The sequence below is a fragment of the Pan paniscus genome, chromosome 19 (genome assembly GCF_029289425.2).
Source record: "Pan paniscus chromosome 19, NHGRI_mPanPan1-v2.0_pri, whole genome shotgun sequence".
Lineage (NCBI taxonomy): Eukaryota > Metazoa > Chordata > Mammalia > Primates > Hominidae > Pan > Pan paniscus.
Window position 1 is genome coordinate 53,401,280 of NC_073268.2, and position 17,497 is coordinate 53,418,776.

A 17,497-nucleotide genomic window follows, 5' to 3' on the forward strand; every position below is an offset into this window, starting at 1 on the left:
GATAAATTACTGAGCAGTAGAATAACAGGATACCTGTGTATATTATACTTTAGTAAATGTATTTGAATTCATTTTTGCCATTAGGACAAAAATATATTATATCTGTGAATTTTAAGTGTATATTTATTAAATATTGACAAATGTATGTCAGTGTAATACAAATCTCTGTGAAGATCTACAATATTTGTCCACATATGTTTTGTCTTATCCCCTCTTTTTTTCTTCTGGGATTCCAATTAGGTATAATAGCTATATGTTGGACCTTTTGATATGGTTCTGTGGGTCTCTGAGACTATTTTTTTTCAAGTATCTTTTTTCTCTCTTCTTTAAATTCAATAATACTGATCTTTTTTCAAGTTCACTGTCTCTTCTTCTGTTATCTTCATTCTGCAGTTAAACCTATTGATGAATTTTTTAATTTAGACATTGCATTTTTTTTAGTTCTAGAGTTTATAGTTCATTGCTATAGTTTTCCTCTACTGCAATTTCTGATTTTTACATTATTGCAAACCTAGATAGATTCTGCCTTTAACCACATAGATTCTGCCATTAACATTACTTACTACACTTGCTTTATCAAATATCCATCCTCCTATCCATTCTTCTATCCATTATTAATCCTCCTTTTGGGGGGAATGAATTTCAGAGTAAATTGAAGACACCAATAAATATTTCCTTCTGAATACTTAAACATATATGTCATTTATTGGACTTCAATGATCTCTTTACAGTTTTCTTCTGACATCAGTTTTATGCACAATGAGCTCCCCAAGTGAATGTTTGTTGAATTTTGTGTATATTTGTGAATTTTAAGTGCATATTTATTAAATATTGACATACGTATGTTGGTGTAATACAAATCTCTATGAAGATCTACAGTATTTGTCCACATGTATTTTGTCTTATCCCCTCTCTTTTCTTCTTCTGGGATTCCAATTAGGTATAATAGGTATATGTTGGACCTTTTGATATGGTTCTGTGGGTCTCTGAGACTATTTTTTTTCTAGTATCTTTTTTCTCTCTTCTTTAGGGTCAATAATATTGATCTTTTTTCAAGTTCACTGTCTCTTCTTCTGTTATCTTCATTCTGCAGTTAAGCCTAGTGATGAATTTTTTATTTAGACATTGCATTTTTTAGTTCTAGAGTTTACAGTTCATTGTTATAGTTTTCCTCTACTGCAATCTCCGATTTTTACATTATTGTAAACCTATTTTCTTTCATGTATGTGAGCTTTAAAATCTTTGTCTGCTAATTTCAGCATCTAGGTCATCTGGGTTTGGATTCTGTGGATTGTCTTTTTTCTTGAAAAGGGATCACATTTTCTTGTTTCTTTGTATATGGAGTAATTTGGGGTTGGATTCTTGATATCAGTATCAAAAATATTGAATGTTACGTTGTGGAGGCTCTAGGTTCAGTTACATTCCTCTGAGAAGGTTCTTTCCTTCCTCCCTCTCTTCTTTCCTCCCTCCCTTCCTCCTTCCCTTTCTCCTTTCCTTCCTGATATGGTTTGGATGTTTGTCCCCTCCAAATCTCATGTGATTCCCAATGTTGGAGGTGGGGCCTGATGGGAGGTGATTGGATCACAGGGCAGATCCCTCATGAATGACTTAGCACCATCGCCTTGATTCAAAGTGAGTTTCTCGCTCTGAGTTCCTATGAGATCTGGTTTTTTAAAAGAGCATGGCACCTCCCCTGTGCATCTCTTGCTCCTGCTGTGACCAGGTGATGTGCCTGCTCCCCCTTTGACTTTGGCCATGAGTGTAAGCTTCCTGAGGCCCTTACGAGAAGCAGATGCTGGCACTATGCTTCCTGTGCACTCTGCAAAACTGTGAGCAAATGAAACCACAGTTTTTTATAAATTACCCAGCTTCAGGTATTCCTTTATCGTGATGCAAACAGACTAACACAACTCTGTCCCCTTCTTTCCTTTCTTTCTTCCTCCCTTCTACCAGACAAGTAAGTTGGTTGGACTTAAACTACAAATTTTGTCTTGGGTGGTAGTTCAGAGATCAGCCAGATATTTGAACAGGCTTTATTTACAGAATTTGGGAATCTCTCCTTTCCAGGAATCCCCACCTTACTTTTCTGCAGCTCTGATTTCCCTGAACTCTACCCTGTGGTTCTTCAGGCCAGAAAGACTGAGTTTCCTATTGGAGCTTTATATACCCTGTGTGGTGCCAACTTTGATGTGTACTCAGGCTAAAAGTCATTAAAAACACATAACTCACTTTGTGCCATTACCTTTTTCCCAAGAGCCAACTCCTGTCCGGATCTGTATTACTTTTCTTTACTCTTCCTTGCCTAAAGGATTTTTATTTGCTTGTTTTGTTTTAGTTTTAGTCTAGAGTTTATTGTTATCTCCAAGAGAGTTGGGTCTGGCAGGAGTGATTATCTTTTTTAATTTCAATTTTAATTTTAATTTTAATTTTTTTGTTTTGAGACAGAGTTTTGCTTTGTCACTCAGGCTGGAGTGCCGTGGCGTGGTCTGCGCTCCCTGCAATTTCTACCTCCTGGGTTCAAAGAATTCTCGTGCCTCAGCCTCCTGAGTAGCTGGGACAACAGCCACGCACCACCATCCCCAGCTAATTTTTGTAATTTTTAAGAGTAGAGATGAGGTTTCACCATGTTGGCCAGGCTGGTGTCAAATTTCTGTCCTCAAGCAGCTCACTCGCCTTGGCTTCCTAAAGTGCTGGGATTACAGATGTGAACCACTGCACCCAGCCAAATTTTAATTACTTAAAGAAAGAAGAAAATATGAACCAAGTGTCTGGCCTACCATCTTATTTTGTGCATATCAATAGTACTTCTCAAAAAATAGTTTTTGAAAGTTCTGGCTCACAGAATGCCCAATCAATTGATCTTTGTCTTTTTTTCATACTTGTTAACAATGTTGGGATCAAACCATGCAGTCTTATAATCTGTTTTATCCACATAATATATTGTGACCATTTCATGTTTGTTGCTTTTTGATGACTTCATAGTATTTCTTCATATGGATATACCATAATTCGTACAACAAATTTTCTATTTTTAGGTAATTTTGAGTTTTTAATGTATTATTATCAGAAAAAAGGTAAGAAATATCTTCCTGGCAATATGTGATAGCTTTTCTTATGTCCTTCATGTTGCACTCACTAAAAAGCATTGCCTTTTAAGTTGAATGAGGGAGAAATTGGTTAACTCTTAAATCATAGGTTATATATTAGAGAGAAAATTACTTTTATTAGAGTCAAGAAAGTAAGGTGGTACCTCATTATAAAGAAGCTAAATACATGTATATATGTATGCATATGTGAATAATGGGTTGAGATAGAGAAGATTTTGAGAGGATAGGGCAGACTGCTATCAATGACTAACATTGTCTTTCAAGAATAGTCATGAATCATTTAACAATGGGGATATGTTCTGAGAAATGTGTTGCTAAGCTATTCCATCATTGCATGGACAGTATAGAGGCACTTAACACAAACCTAGATGGTTTAGCCTACTAAGCACTTAGGCTATATGGATATAGCCTAAGCTATCACATATTGTAGCTCCTAGGCTACAAACCTATACAGTATGTTACTATACTGAATACTGTAGGCAGTTATAACACAATGGAAAGTGTTAGTGTATCTAAATATATCTCAACATAGAAAAGGTACAGTAAAAATATGGTATAAAAGATGATACACCTTCTATTACTCCGTTTTCACACTGCGGATAAAGACATGGCTGAGACTGGGTAATTTATGATGAAAAGAGGTTTAATGGGTTCACAGTTCCATGTGGCTGGAGAGGTCTCACAAACATGGTGGAAGGCGAAAGGCACATCTGACATGGCAGCAGGTGAGAGAGAATGAGAGTGAAGACAAAGGGGAAGCCCCTTATAAAACCATCAGATCTTGTGAGACTTATTCACTACTACAAGAACAGTATGGGGAAAACTGCCCCTGTGACTCCATTATCTCCTACCACGTCCCTCCCACAACATGTGGGAATTCTGGGAGCAACAATTCAAGATGAGATTTGGGTGGGGACACAGCTAAACCATATCATTTTTCCCCAGTCCCTCCCAAATCTCATGTCCTCACTTTTGAAAACCAATCATGCCTTCCCAACAGTCCCCCAAAGTCTTAACTCATTTCATCATTAACTTAAAAGTCCTCAGTCCAAAGTCTCATCTGAGACAAGGCAAGTCCCTTCCACCTATGAGCCTGCAAAATCAAAAGTGAGTTAGTTACTTCCTAGATACAGAGGGGGTAAAGGCATTGGATAAATACACCATTCCAAATGGGAGAAATTGGCCAAAATGAAGGGGCTAAAGGCCTCATGCAAGTCCGAAGTCCAGGGGGGCAGTCAAATCTTTTTTTTTTTTTTTTTGTGAGATGGAGTCTCACTCTGTCACCCAGGCTGGAGTGCAGTGGTGCGATCTTGGCTCACTGCAAGCTCCATCTCCCAGGTTCACGCCATTCTCCTGCCTCAGCCTCCTGAGTAGCTGGGACTACAGGTGCCCACCACCACACCTGGCTAATTTTTTGTATTTTTAGTAGAGACAGGGTTTCACTGTGTTAGCCAGGATGATCTCAATCTCCTGACCTCGTGATCCACCTGCCTCAGCCTCCCAAAGTGCTGGGATTACAGGTTTGAGCCAGGGCAGCCAAATCTTAAAGCACCAAATTCATCTCCTTTGACTCCATATCTTGCATCCAGGTCACACTGATGCAAGAGGTGCGTTCTCATGGTCTTGGGCAGCTCCACCCACGTGGCTTTGTTCCTGGTTGCTTTCATGGGCTGGCGTTGAGTCTCTGCGGCTTTTCCAGATGCACAGTGCAAGCTGTTGGTGGATCTACCATTCTGGGCTCTGGAAGATGGTGGCTCTCACAGCTCCACTAAGGCAGTGCCCCAGTGGGGACTCTGTGTTTGGTCTTCAACCTCACCTTTCCCTTTTGCACTGCCCTAGCAGAAGTTCTCTATGAGGCCCCTAACCCTGCATCAAACATCTGCCTGGACATCCAGGCATTTCCACACATTCTCTGAAATCTAAGCAGAGGTTCCCAAACCTCAATTTTTGACTTCTGTGTACCCACAGGCTCAACACCACATGGAAGCTGCCAAGGCTTGGGGCTTGCACCCTCTGAAGCCATGGCCCAAGCCATACCTTGGCCTCTTTTGTCCATGGCTAGAGTGGCTGAGATGTCCCTAGGCTGCACACAGCAGGGGGGCCCTGGGCCCAGCCCACAGACCCATTTTTTCCTCCTAGGCCTCTGGGCCCATGATGGGAGTGGCTGCTGCAAAGTTCTTCGACATGCCCTGGAGACATTTTCCCCATTGTCCTGGTGATTAACATTTGGCTCCTTGTCACTTATGCAAATTTCTGCAGCTGGCTTGAATTTCTCCTCAGAAAATGGGTTTTTTTTTTCTATTGCATTGTCAGGCTGCAAATTTTTTGAACTTCTGTCCCCTGTTTCTGTTTTAAAACTGTGTGCTTTTAACAGCACCCAAATCACCTCTTGAATGCTTTGTTGCTTAGAAATTTCTTCTGCCAGACACCCTCAATTATCTCCCTCAAGTTCAAGGTTCCACAAATTTCTAGGGCAGGGACAAAATGCCACCAGTCTCTTTGCTAAAATATAGCAAGAGTCGCTTTTACTTCATTTCCCAACAAGTTCCTTATCTCCATCTAAGATCACCTCAGCCTGGATTATATTGTCCACATGATTATCAGCATTTTGGTCAAAGCCATTCAGCAAGTCTCTAGGAAGTTCTAAACTTTCCCACATCTTCCTGTCTTCTTCTGAGCCCTCCAAACAGTTCCAGACTCAGCCTGTTATCCAGTTCCAAAATCACTTTCACATTTTGGGTATCTTTATAGCAGCACTCCACTCCTGGCACCAATTTACTGTATTACTCCTTTTTCATGATGCTGATAAAGACATACCTGGGACTGGGTAATTTATGATGCAAAAGACGTTTCATGGACTCACGGTTCCACTTGGCTGGGGAGGCCTCACAATCATGTCAGAAGGTGAAAGGCACATCTTACATGGTGGCAGGCAAGAGAGAATGAACGCCAAGTGAAAGGGGATACCCCTTATAAAACCATCAGATCGTGTGAGACTTATTCATTACCACAAGAACAGTGTAGGGGAAACTGCCTCCATGATTCAATTATCTCCCACTGGCTCCTCCCACAACACTTGGGAATTATGGCAGCCACAGTTGAAGATGAGATTTGGGTGTGTCAAACCATATCACACCTGTTTTGGGCATTTACCATGAATGGAGCTTGCAGGGCAGTAAGTTGTTTTGGGTGAGTCAGTGAGTAAGTAATGAGTGAATGTGAAGCCTAGGACATTACTGTATATATGCTATTGTGGACTTTATAAACACTCCACACTTAGGATACACTAAATTTACTGAATATATTTTTGTTCCTTCAATAATAAATCTTAGCTTACTGTAACTTTTTTACTTTATAATCTTGTAAATATTCTTAAACTTTTGGACTCTTTTGTAATAACACTTGGCTTAAAACACCAAACAACAGTGTATAGCTATCCAAAAATACTTTATGTCCTTACTGTATAAGCTTTTTTCTATTAAAAAGTTCTTTTTTTTACTTTTTAAACTTTTTTGTTAAAAACTAAGACCCAAACATACACATTAGCCTAGGCCTACATATCTTGATGACAACCATCGCGATGTCACTAGGCGATAGGAACTTTTCAGCTTCATTATATTCATATGGCACCACTGTCGTATATGTGGTCCATAGTTAACCACAACATTGTTATATGGAGAATTATGATAATTTAAACCTTTGAAGAATTTAGTTTTATGTCTTTATATTATTCCCAACGTGATCACTAACCTTGAAAGGAGTTTGAGCTATGTTTTATCCTTTTTAAATTATGAGATACAATACACATAGAAAAATCCACAGAACAAAAATATACAGCTCAGTAATTTATTACAAAGCGGAACACCTGTGTAGGTATCACCTAGGTAAAGAAAGAGTATTACTAGTAACCCAATAGCCTCTCTCTTTTTCTTTGCCTTTCAGTCATTCTAGAGTAATCAGTATCACAATTGTTATAATCATAACTCTCTTGCTTTTCTTCAACCACCACCCTGACTTCTGTCTCCATAAACGACTTTTGCCTGTTTTTTTTTTTTTTTTTTGAGATGGAGTCTCGCTCCGTCGCCCAGGCTGGAGTGCAGTGGTGCAATCTCGGCTCACTGCAAGCTCCGCCTCCCGGGTTCATGCCATTCTCCTGCCTCAGCCTCTGGAGCAGCTGGGACTACAGGCGCCTGCCACCATGCCCGGCTATTTTTTTTTGTACTTTTAGTAGAGACGAGGTTTCACCCTGTTAGCCCTGTTAGCCAGGATGGTCTCAATCTCCTGACCTCGTGATCCACCCGCCTCGGCCTCCCAAAGTGCTGGGATTGCAGGTGTGAGCCACAGCGCCCGGCCTGCTTTTCTTACTTCTTACCACTTAAGCGCATATCCCTGAATGTTGTAGTTTAACTTTTTTCTGTTTTCTGAACTTTATATAAAATAAACAACATATTCAGTCTATGTCTTCCGTTTATGGGTTTTTTTCATTTAACATTATGTTTTTGAGATTGATTCAAGTAATTGTCAGTAGTTCTAGTTTGTTTCTACACCTGTACAGTAAGTGTATATTACAATTTTTCCTGTGGTGTACAATGACGTGGTGTACAGTAGTGTTTCTGTATGGCATACTGTAAGGTATTTTTATGTAGTAAGTATATACGACTACTTATTTTACTGTTGATAGGATTTTGGTTTTTTTTCTAATTTGGGGGCTACTATGGGTAACAACACTTATGAACATTCTTATGTATATCTCCTGGTGCACATGTACAAGTATTTCCATTGTGTATATGTTCACAATGGCTTGGTGAGTCATAGAGTATAAATATCTTGAGCTTTAGTAGAAATTGCCAAACTCTTTTCCATAGTGATTATTATCAATTCACATTTCCACTAGCAGAGTATGATTGTTTACATTCCTGTACTTTTTTGCCAACACTTGCTATTTTCAGTCTTTGTAGTTTTAACCATTCTGGTGAGTATATAGTGATATTTCCTTGGGTTTTCGACTTTTTTCTCATGACTAATGAGATTGATAGTCTCTCTTCTGAAGTGCCTGTTTAAGTCTTAAGCCAATTTATATATAGACTGGTCTGTCTTTTTCTTATTGATTTGTAGGAGTTCCTTATGTATTCTGGATATGAGCCCTTTATGGCCATACCACCCTGAATGTGTCTGATTTCAGAAGCTAAGCAGGGTCTAGCCTGGTTAGTACTTGGATGCATATGAGCCCTTCATCAGTTATGCTTGTTGCTCTATCTTCTTTCCCTCTGTGGGTTACCTTAAATAGTCTTTTGGCAAATGCGAATTTTAAACTTTCATGTAGTTCAGTTTATTAAAATATTTCTATGATTAGCCCAGGTGCTCATGCCTGTAATCCCAGCACTTTGGGAGACCAAGGCAGATGGATCACTTGAGGTCAGGCGTTCAAGACCAGGCTGGCCAACATGGTGAAACCCCGTTTCTACTAAAAATACAAAAACTTAGCCAGGCAAGGTGGCGGGCACCTGTAATCCCAGTTACTCGGGAGGCTGAAGCAGGAGAATCGCTTGAACCCAGAAGGCAGAGGTTGCAGTGAGCCGAGATTGTGCCACTGCACTCCAGCCTGGGCAACAGAGTGCCTCCATCTCAAAAAAAAAAAAAAAAAAAAAAAATTATATATATATATATATATATAAAATTAATGCTTTCTATTTCCACTTAAGAAGTGCTTCCCTTGCCCCGCCCCGCGGCGGGACTGGGGCGGCGCTCTGCTTCTGCGGAGAAGGATCGACGAGCTTTCCGGAGAAGGATCCGCGAGCTTTCCGGAGCCGGAGCCGGGGCGAGCAGCCGAAAGGCCCGCGGAGCCGCGCTGGGCCGCCCCAGAGCAGCTGAACCGGGGGCCGCACCTGCCAGGCCGACGGGTCTGGCCCAGAGTGGCGCCGAGGGGTTCGAGGAGTTCGTGTGCTGTGGAGACGCAGAGGATCCAGGCGGTGCGGCCTGAGTGAAAGCCAATGGAAAAAGTGTGACATTTAGAAGCAGAAGACTTAGCTTCAAATCCCTACTCTTTCACTTACTAATTTTGTGATTTGGAAATATCTGCGCAAGATGTTGACGTTGCAGACTTGGCTAGTGCCAGCTTTATTTTCCTCACCACTGAATCTATAGGTGAACTTCTAGATCCATGTGGTTATATCAGTCCCGAATCTCCAGTTGTACAACTTCATTCTAATTTCACTGCAGTTTGTGTGCTAAAGGAAAAATGTATGGATTATTTTCATGTAAATGCTAATGACATTGTCTGGAAAACAAACCATTTTGCTATTCTTAAGGAGCAATATACTATCATAAACAGAACAGCATCCAGTGTCACCTTTACACATATAGCTTCATTAAATATTCAACTCACTTGCAACATTCTTACATTCGGACAGCTTGAACAGAATGTTTATGGAATCACAATAATTTCAGGCTTGCCTCCAGAAAAACCTAAAAATTTGAGTTGCATTGTGAATGAGGGAAACAAAATGAGGTGTGAGTGGGATCTTGGAAGGGAAACACACTTGGAGACAAACTTCACTTTAAACTCTGAATGGGCAACACACAAGTTTGCTGATTGCAACCAAAATGTGACACCCCCACCTCATGCACCATTGATTATTCTACTGTGTATTTTGTCAACATTGAAGTCTGGGTAGAAGCAGAGAATGCCCTTGGGAAGGCTACATCAGATCATATCAATTTTGATGCTGTATATAAAGTGAAGCCTAATCCGCCACATAATTTATCAGTGATCAACTCAGAGGAACTGTCTAGTATCTTAAACTGTTTGCTTAGCATTCCTATTGACAACTTTTCTGGGAGTGCTGTTCTGCTTTAATAAGCGAGACCTAATTAAAAAACACATCTGGCCTAACGTTCCAGATCCTTCAAAGAGTCATATTGCCCAGTGGTCACCTCACACTCCTTCAAGGCACAATTTTAATGCAAAAGATCAAATGTATTCAGATGGCAATTTCACTGATGTAGGTGTTGTGGAAATAGAAGCAAATGACAAAAAGCCTTTTGCAGAAGATCTGAAATCATTGGACCTGTTCAAAAAGGAAAAAATTAATACTGAAGGACACAGCAGTGGTATTGGGGGGGTCTTTATACATGTCATCTTCTAGGCCAAGCATTTCTAGCAGTGATGAAAATGAATCTTCACACAACACTTCGAGCACTGTCCAGTATTCTGCTGTGGTACACAGTGGCTACAGACACCAAGTTCCATCAGTCCAGGTCTTCTCAAGATCCGAGTCCACCCAGCCCTTGTTAGATTTAGAGGAGAGGCCAAAAGATCTACAATTAGTAGATCATGCAGATGGCGGTGATGGCATTTTGCCCAGGCAACACTACTTCAAACAGAACTGCAGTCAGCATGAATCCAGTCCAGATATTTCACATTTTGAAAGGTCAAAGCAAGTTTCATCAGTCAATGAGGAAGATTTTGTTAGACTTAAACAACAGATTTCAGATCATATTTCACAATCCCGTGGATCTGGGCAAATGAAAATGTTTCAGAAAGTTTCTGCAGCAGATACTTTTGGTCCAGGTACTGAGGGACTAGTAGAAAGATCTGAAACAGTTGGGATGGAGGCTGTGATTGATGAAGGAATGCCTAAAAGTTACCACAGACTGTACGGCAAGGCGGCTACATGCCTCAGTGAAGGACTAGTAGTTCCTGCTACAACTTCAGCAGTACCTATAAAGTAAAGCTAAAATTATTTTATCTGTGAATTCAGATTTTAAAAAGTCTTCACTCTCTGAAGATGATCATTTGTCCTTAAGGACAAAAATGAACTGAAGTTTCACATGAGCTATTTCCATTCCAGAATATCTGGGATTCTACTTTAAGCACTACATAAACTGACTTTATCCTCAGATTAGCTGAATGATTTTGTGCTGTTTCAGGATGTTTGCACTGAAGAAAAACAGAAAGCTTATCTGAAATTTATAAAACATTTTGTTTTGCTACATAGAAAACAGAAGGTATTTAAATAATAAGCAGTGATATGCTTAGTGAGCACAGCTATACTGATTTTGATTAGAATAGTCATCAAAGTGGCTTAGGGAAAGTTAATATAAAAGATTAGAGGAGCAAGGTCTAGACCATCTACTTCTGCTAAAATAATTTAAAAAGAGGTCCATAGGCCCTAACTATATGAGCCCAGCTTTTGTAATCTGACAAAAAAAAATGAGGAGCAGCCTCGTGTATATCAATGTACACAATATTCCTTAGGTCCCTTCCATTGGTGGTGATGCTGCCAGTTATTACTGGAGAAAAGGAATTCTAGAGCTTTAACTTGGCAGATTAAAAGTACTCTTTTTTTTTTTTGAGTCGGAGTCTTGCTCTGTTGCCCAGGCTGGAGTGAAGTGGCAAGGTCTCTGCTCACTGCAAGCTCTGCCTCCCGGGTTCACACCATTCTCCTGCCTCAGCCTCCAGAGTAACTGGGACTACAGGCGCCCACCACCATGCCTGGCTAATGTTTTTGTATTTTTAGTAGAGACGGGGTTTCACAGTGTTAGCCAGGATGGTCTCCATCTCCTGACCTCGTGATCTGCCTCGGCCTCGGCCTCCCAAAGTGCTGGGATTACAGGCGTGAGCCACTGCACCTGGCCTAAAAGTACTCATTTTTTATTCATCAATAATTAGTAATCTGACGCGTTTCAAAAATTTGTTTATTATTGACAACCTCTTTGAAGATCCATTTCACAAACTCAACAGAGTGCCGCGATTAAGAGCTAGGGATCCCCCAAACTACCTCAAGCATCTAAAAAATTGCCATTTTTTAAAGGCTTAAATTGTAGTAGTAAAGGGGGAAAAAACCCATAAATCATCTAAAAAATTGCCATTTTTAAAGGCTTAAATTGTGTGTGTGTGTACACACACACACACACACACACACACACACATCATTGACCTTTCTTAAGACTTCAGAGGGTGGAACTTCCGGATGTGACCACAGGGAGGGAGAGACCGGGAACGCGGAGCACGGCCGCCAGCACCCCCGAGCCGCCGCCGGACCCCCGCCGCCCCGGGCCGCCCCCCGCCCCCCGCGGTCCCTGGTCTGTGCGTCTGGGGACGGTTCGATTCCCCGCAGAGCCGGGGGAGGGACGGGGGCGCCCAGGGGAGGGGGCCTCGGGCGCCCCGCCCGCGCCTGCTGCCCCGTCCCGGCGGCAATGCGCTCCTGGCCGTGACCCCCGCTGGGGGCGGGGGCCGGGGTCCATGCGCGGAGCCCCCACCCGGCCCGGCGCCTGCCGCTGACGGCGGCGGGGGGTGGGGGGCGCGCATCTGGCCTCCTGCCCACCCCCTGGCGTCGACATCACGGGCCGTCGGGGGCTGCGGCCCCGGGCTGCACCCTACCCCGCGGCCAGGCTCTGGAGGGACCCTGGAGCTGCCGCCGGCCTCAGCCCACGGCCCGGAGGTACGATGAGCTGCCGCACTACCCAGGCATCGCGGATGGCCCCGCAGCCCTGGCTGGCTTCCCAGAGGCAGTGCCCGCGGCACCAGGGCCCTATGGCCCTCACCGGCCTCCCCAGCCCCTACCCCCAGGCTTGGACAGCGACGGCCTGAAGAGGGACAAGGATGAGATCTATGGACACCCGCTCTTCCCCCTCTTGGCCCTGGTCTTTGAGAAATGTGAACTGGCTACATGCTCTCCCCGTGATGGGGCCGGAGCTGGGCTGGGGACACCCCGCGGCGGTGACGTCTGCTCCTCTGATTCCTTCAACGAGGACAACACTGCCTTCGCCAAGCAGGTTCGCTCTGAGAGGCCCTTCTTCTCCTCCAACCCAGAACTGGACAATCTGATGATCCAGGCCATCCAAGTGCTGCGGTTCCACCTGCTGGAGCTGGAGAAGGGAAAGATGCCCATCGACCTGGTCATCGAGGATCGGGATGGTGGCTGCAGGGAGGACTTCGAGGACTACCCAGCCTCCTGCCCCAGCCTCCCAGACCAGAATAATATATGGATTCGAGACCATGAGGATAGCGGGTCTGTACATTTGGGGACCCCAGGTCCATCCAGCGGGGGCCTGGCCTCCCAGAGTGGGGACAACTCCAGTGACCAAGGAGTCGGGCTGGACACCAGCGTGGCCTCTCCCAGTTCTGGTGGAGAAGATGAGGACTTGGACCAGGAGCCACGGCGAAACAAGAAGAGGGGGATCTTCCCCAAGGTGGCCACCAACATCATGCGAGCCTGGTTGTTCCAGCACCTCTCGTACCCGTACCCCTCGGAGGAGCAGAAGAAACAGCTGGCGCAGGACACGGGGCTCACCATCCTGCAAGTCAACAACTGGTTCATTAATGCCCGGAGACGCATCGTGCAACCTATGATCGATCAATCCAACCGCACAGGGCAGGGTGCAGCCTTCAGCCCAGAGGGCCAGCCCATTGGGGGCTATACCGAGACAGAGCCACACGTGGCCTTCCGGCCTCCAGCATCAGTGGGGATGAGTTTGAACTTGGAAGGAGAATGGCATTATCTATAGAGGCTGATGCGGGAGAGACCCAGCCTCCAGCTGTGACCCCCAGCCTCACACCTGGCTCTGGTTCCCGCCTGGTCCTCCGGCTTCAGGACCCCACCTCCAAAGGCCTCTCCGCTCAACGCCTACCTCCCTAGGGCCCTGCTGGGACATGGGGGCCTGAGTGCCCACCCAAGGGGCTCTCAAGGACACCGGCAAGGCCTCCAGGCCCTGAGTCCCGCTTCTGCCTTCACCTCTGCCTGGGACCCGAGCTGGGCTCCTGGGCCTTGGTCCCCAGAAGATGGCAGCTAGGGCCTCGCCGCCAGGACAGAGAAGGGACAGGGTGGCTGGGCAGTCAGGGAAGGAGGGTCGCCCGGATCTGACATTTTGGAGAGATTCCTTCACCCTCCTGTCCCCCCCACCTCCCTTCTCTAATTTCTTCTTTTTTTTAATGATAAAGTCTTAAAACACAGAAAAAAAAAAGACTTCAGAGAATTAGGTAGATGAAGCACTTTATACAGTATATATCTTCAGCTTAAATTTGTTTTGAGTATTTTTTTTTATTTTTAAGTAGGCAAAGATTTAAAATTTTTTATTTTTAGTAAATGTTTGAAGCAAACTAAAAAGACTTGGGCAGTATTTACCAAAACAAAACAGAATCCAAAAAATTGTACATCTTGATCTTAGCAAATATCCTTATTGTAGAGACACTTAATAAAGAGATGGTATTTTAATATCTGCAGTTCTGAGGTAGGGTGTAACTTAGTTCTACATTGTGATTTAGGAATTTTTAAACCTTTCTTCTTCAGGGGAGAAGTGACCCAGGCCTCGAGTTTAGTGCTAAAGCCACTAGTGTACTTATGCTGTCACCTAACCACCACATGCGACATGGAGGCAGAGGCTAAATATAGGGGCTTTCTTAAGAAAGTGAGAGGAAATTAGCAAGCATTATTAGTGTTTGACTACTGCTATCAAGTGAATTCAAAGGAAACAGGTTTTTATGCCATATTTAAGTTACAGAAACCAGGCATGCTTAGAATAGTTTCTAAGGCGACAGAGCGAGACTCCATCTCAAAAAAAAAAAAAAAAGAAAAGAATAGTTTCTAGAGGTTATTGGAGAATAGAAAGCTAAGAAAACTTGGTATACATTTATAATTGAAATATAATTACACTTTTTACTCTCAGAATATTATTCAGATTAGACTTCCTGTTTATCTTTTATATTCTTGCATTGATATAATGCCTGATCCTTCAAAGTTCTTTCACATATTATATGATCTTCTTTATGAAAAAAAGTAGATGCTTTATTCTGATATATTCAGTTTCCCACTTTAGGCAAAAGTGGATTAATAGAATGATGAATTCAAAGTAGATGAGGAAAATCAGGCACAGAGAAGTAAAGGTAGGGACAGACCCAAATTCACACAAGATAATGACATCGCCAGCGTTTAAGTTGATCATCAAAGGCTGGGCTGGATTTGTCTTGCTGTATGTGTCAGGAAATTTATACCTATTACATTTTCCATTTTCTCAAAATAAGTCACATGATTGTAATGTTTAGCTGCAACTTTTCTCCTAACAAATAGTGTCATGAAGAATGTTATAGTGTGAAGTTTGTACATTTCAGGGTCAGTTATACAATGTGACCTCTTTATCTACGGGAATGAGAATGGAGGATCATTGAAGGCCATGATATAAACAAATTTGCATGTTGAAGCCTGTATAAAACATGGTACAGTGAGTGAATGCCCCCCTCCCCAAGAACACTTTATACATATTAAATGGATATATGATTACTGTGCAAAAATTCATTCTGGAAATGAACATAGATTTGAGCACTAATATGTAATGTACATCTTCTGCCCTAAGGAGAAAATAAATCATAAAACTTGTTTTACATTCAAAATTACTTTCCTGAGCATGTCTTAGAGTAATCTACGTGTTGATGTATGTAAATTGTATTTTAGGTAGGCAAAGAAACAAGTCTGGTTATTTATGTAAAAACTAGTCTAATAAAGTGAGTGGCTTTATCACTTTGAATCTTTAGTGTCTAAAAGTGGTGTTTAAAGTAATACTAGCACATCAGAAAACCTTGTGTGGACAAAACTAGTTCACTCACCGCTTCTGCAACTGCAGTTGCTCCCCTTAGGGTTATAAAAAAAAGGACCCAAATGTTACATGTGTTGATATTATGACTTGTCAGTTACTGATGTCTGTGGTATCCTACCCTCGTCTCTGAAACGGATAATACTGAATAATTATTAGAAAACTACAAGACTTCACACTTTGTACCATTAAAACCTAAAATTTTAATCCTATCCTTTTTTATTACAGATCAATCAGCACTCAGGAACAGAGCAGCAAGGAAAAAAAGGAAATTTCATTCATATGTTCTGTGTTCATATCTCTTCAGTACCTAATTGTTCATTTAATTTCAGCCTTATTCCTTCATAAGGGGTTTTACCACATGAAGTCATCCGATGACCCTAGCTCTTATTGTGAAGTTGAAGATGAGTGGAGTATACTTACAAATGTTACAACTTAAAAATGTTACAAAACATTTATTAAAGCTCATATTTAAAGTAGAGCATCTAGTTTGAGAAGTAGACATCAATTATTAAACATGTCTTTTTTCTCCCCATTTAACTAGTTAAAACCATGACGTGTAAATGTAGAAGTCGAATAATCACATGGAATTCCCTAAAATATTTCTGTTTACTAACATATATTGACCAAGTACATCAAGTAGGAGAGATCTTCCTTCATTCTGTTATAGTCCACATCATTCTAATTTTGCTCAGTTGTTATTAAGAGCATATTCCTAAACCATACACTTTTGTTTCAATAAAGTTTTATTTTGTTGGGATGAATAAAATATCAAAGTTATAAGCTACGTGAGACAAAAGTTCAATTGTTCAAAAAATTTACTGGGATAGCTTTCTATTATAGGTATTGTTAGATTATATTGCTCTGATAAGATTACTTTCTTTAAAAAGTTTGTACTTTTCTGTAAATTGAAAGAATATGGAGTCATAAAATGGCAAGTGTTTTAGGGTTAGCCTAAAATTGGGCATTGTCATTGATTTCATAGATGATATAAACTAGCAGGCTTACAGCCTAATTCTTCTTTGGACTGGTCTTTGGCAGCAGTTCCTTTTCAGATTCAATAAACAGAATTCAGACAGATGTAAGTCAAAACAAAACTTTACAAAGCCAAGTGTATTATCTTTTGCATTAACCTATTTTTTCCATCATACATGCTACTAGTATGTGCATTAGCATGATATTCTCATATACATTGCATTAAAAATTAAAAGGTGGCAGCTCAGGGTGAGCTCTTCTGTCATTCATTTGTTCCAAAATTTTTAAGGGCTTTTTCTCTGTCAATATTTGTATAAACTGGGTAGTTTAACTTCATTACCCATTTCATTAAAGTTGATGGATTGTGATGAGATGCATTTAAGGCCAATAGTGACAGATTTTTTTTTAATCTCTTGAACACAAGCATTGAATGATAACTACAGGTTTTAAGTGCTGTTAACATTAATACCATAATGTGATGTGTTAGAACCAAAGGGATATTTTAAAGGTAGATATCTGAAAATTCTCTAGTCTCAATGTATATATGTATTGAATATACTCTAAAAATAAATGTGCAATTTGCTAGTAGGACAATGCAGTGATTAGCATTAGGTATGTTTCTTTTATATCCTAGCTATGTCCCACTTTCTTCTAAGTGCAATCCTTTCATGTTCACTTGCTGTTTTACCCCATCTACTCTAACTTCAGTTGGAAGCCTTGTCTAGAGTACAGTATGTGTTTTTACCTTTGCAGTGAATTGCATGTGCTAATTGTAACCACAGCTATTTTTATGTTGACATAACTCCAAGTGTTATATTAAATGTTCT

General features: G+C 41.6%; 1 protein-coding gene and 1 pseudogene across 1 annotated transcript; both read left to right on the top strand.

Moving 5' to 3' along the window:
- Window positions 1-8,139: 8,139 nt before the first annotated feature.
- Window positions 8,140-11,149, top strand: LOC117976703 (interleukin-6 receptor subunit beta-like; annotated as a pseudogene).
- A 1,174-nt stretch (window positions 11,150-12,323) lies between these two features.
- Window positions 12,324-15,622, top strand: LOC129394512 (putative homeobox protein Meis3-like 2; the record flags this gene model as incomplete). The annotated part of the gene is made up of 1 exon (XM_055102218.2): window positions 12,324-15,622. A coding segment is annotated over one exon (1,293 nt), but the record flags the coding sequence as incomplete, so codon positions are not given.
- Between the last annotated feature and the right edge of the window lie 1,875 nt (window positions 15,623-17,497).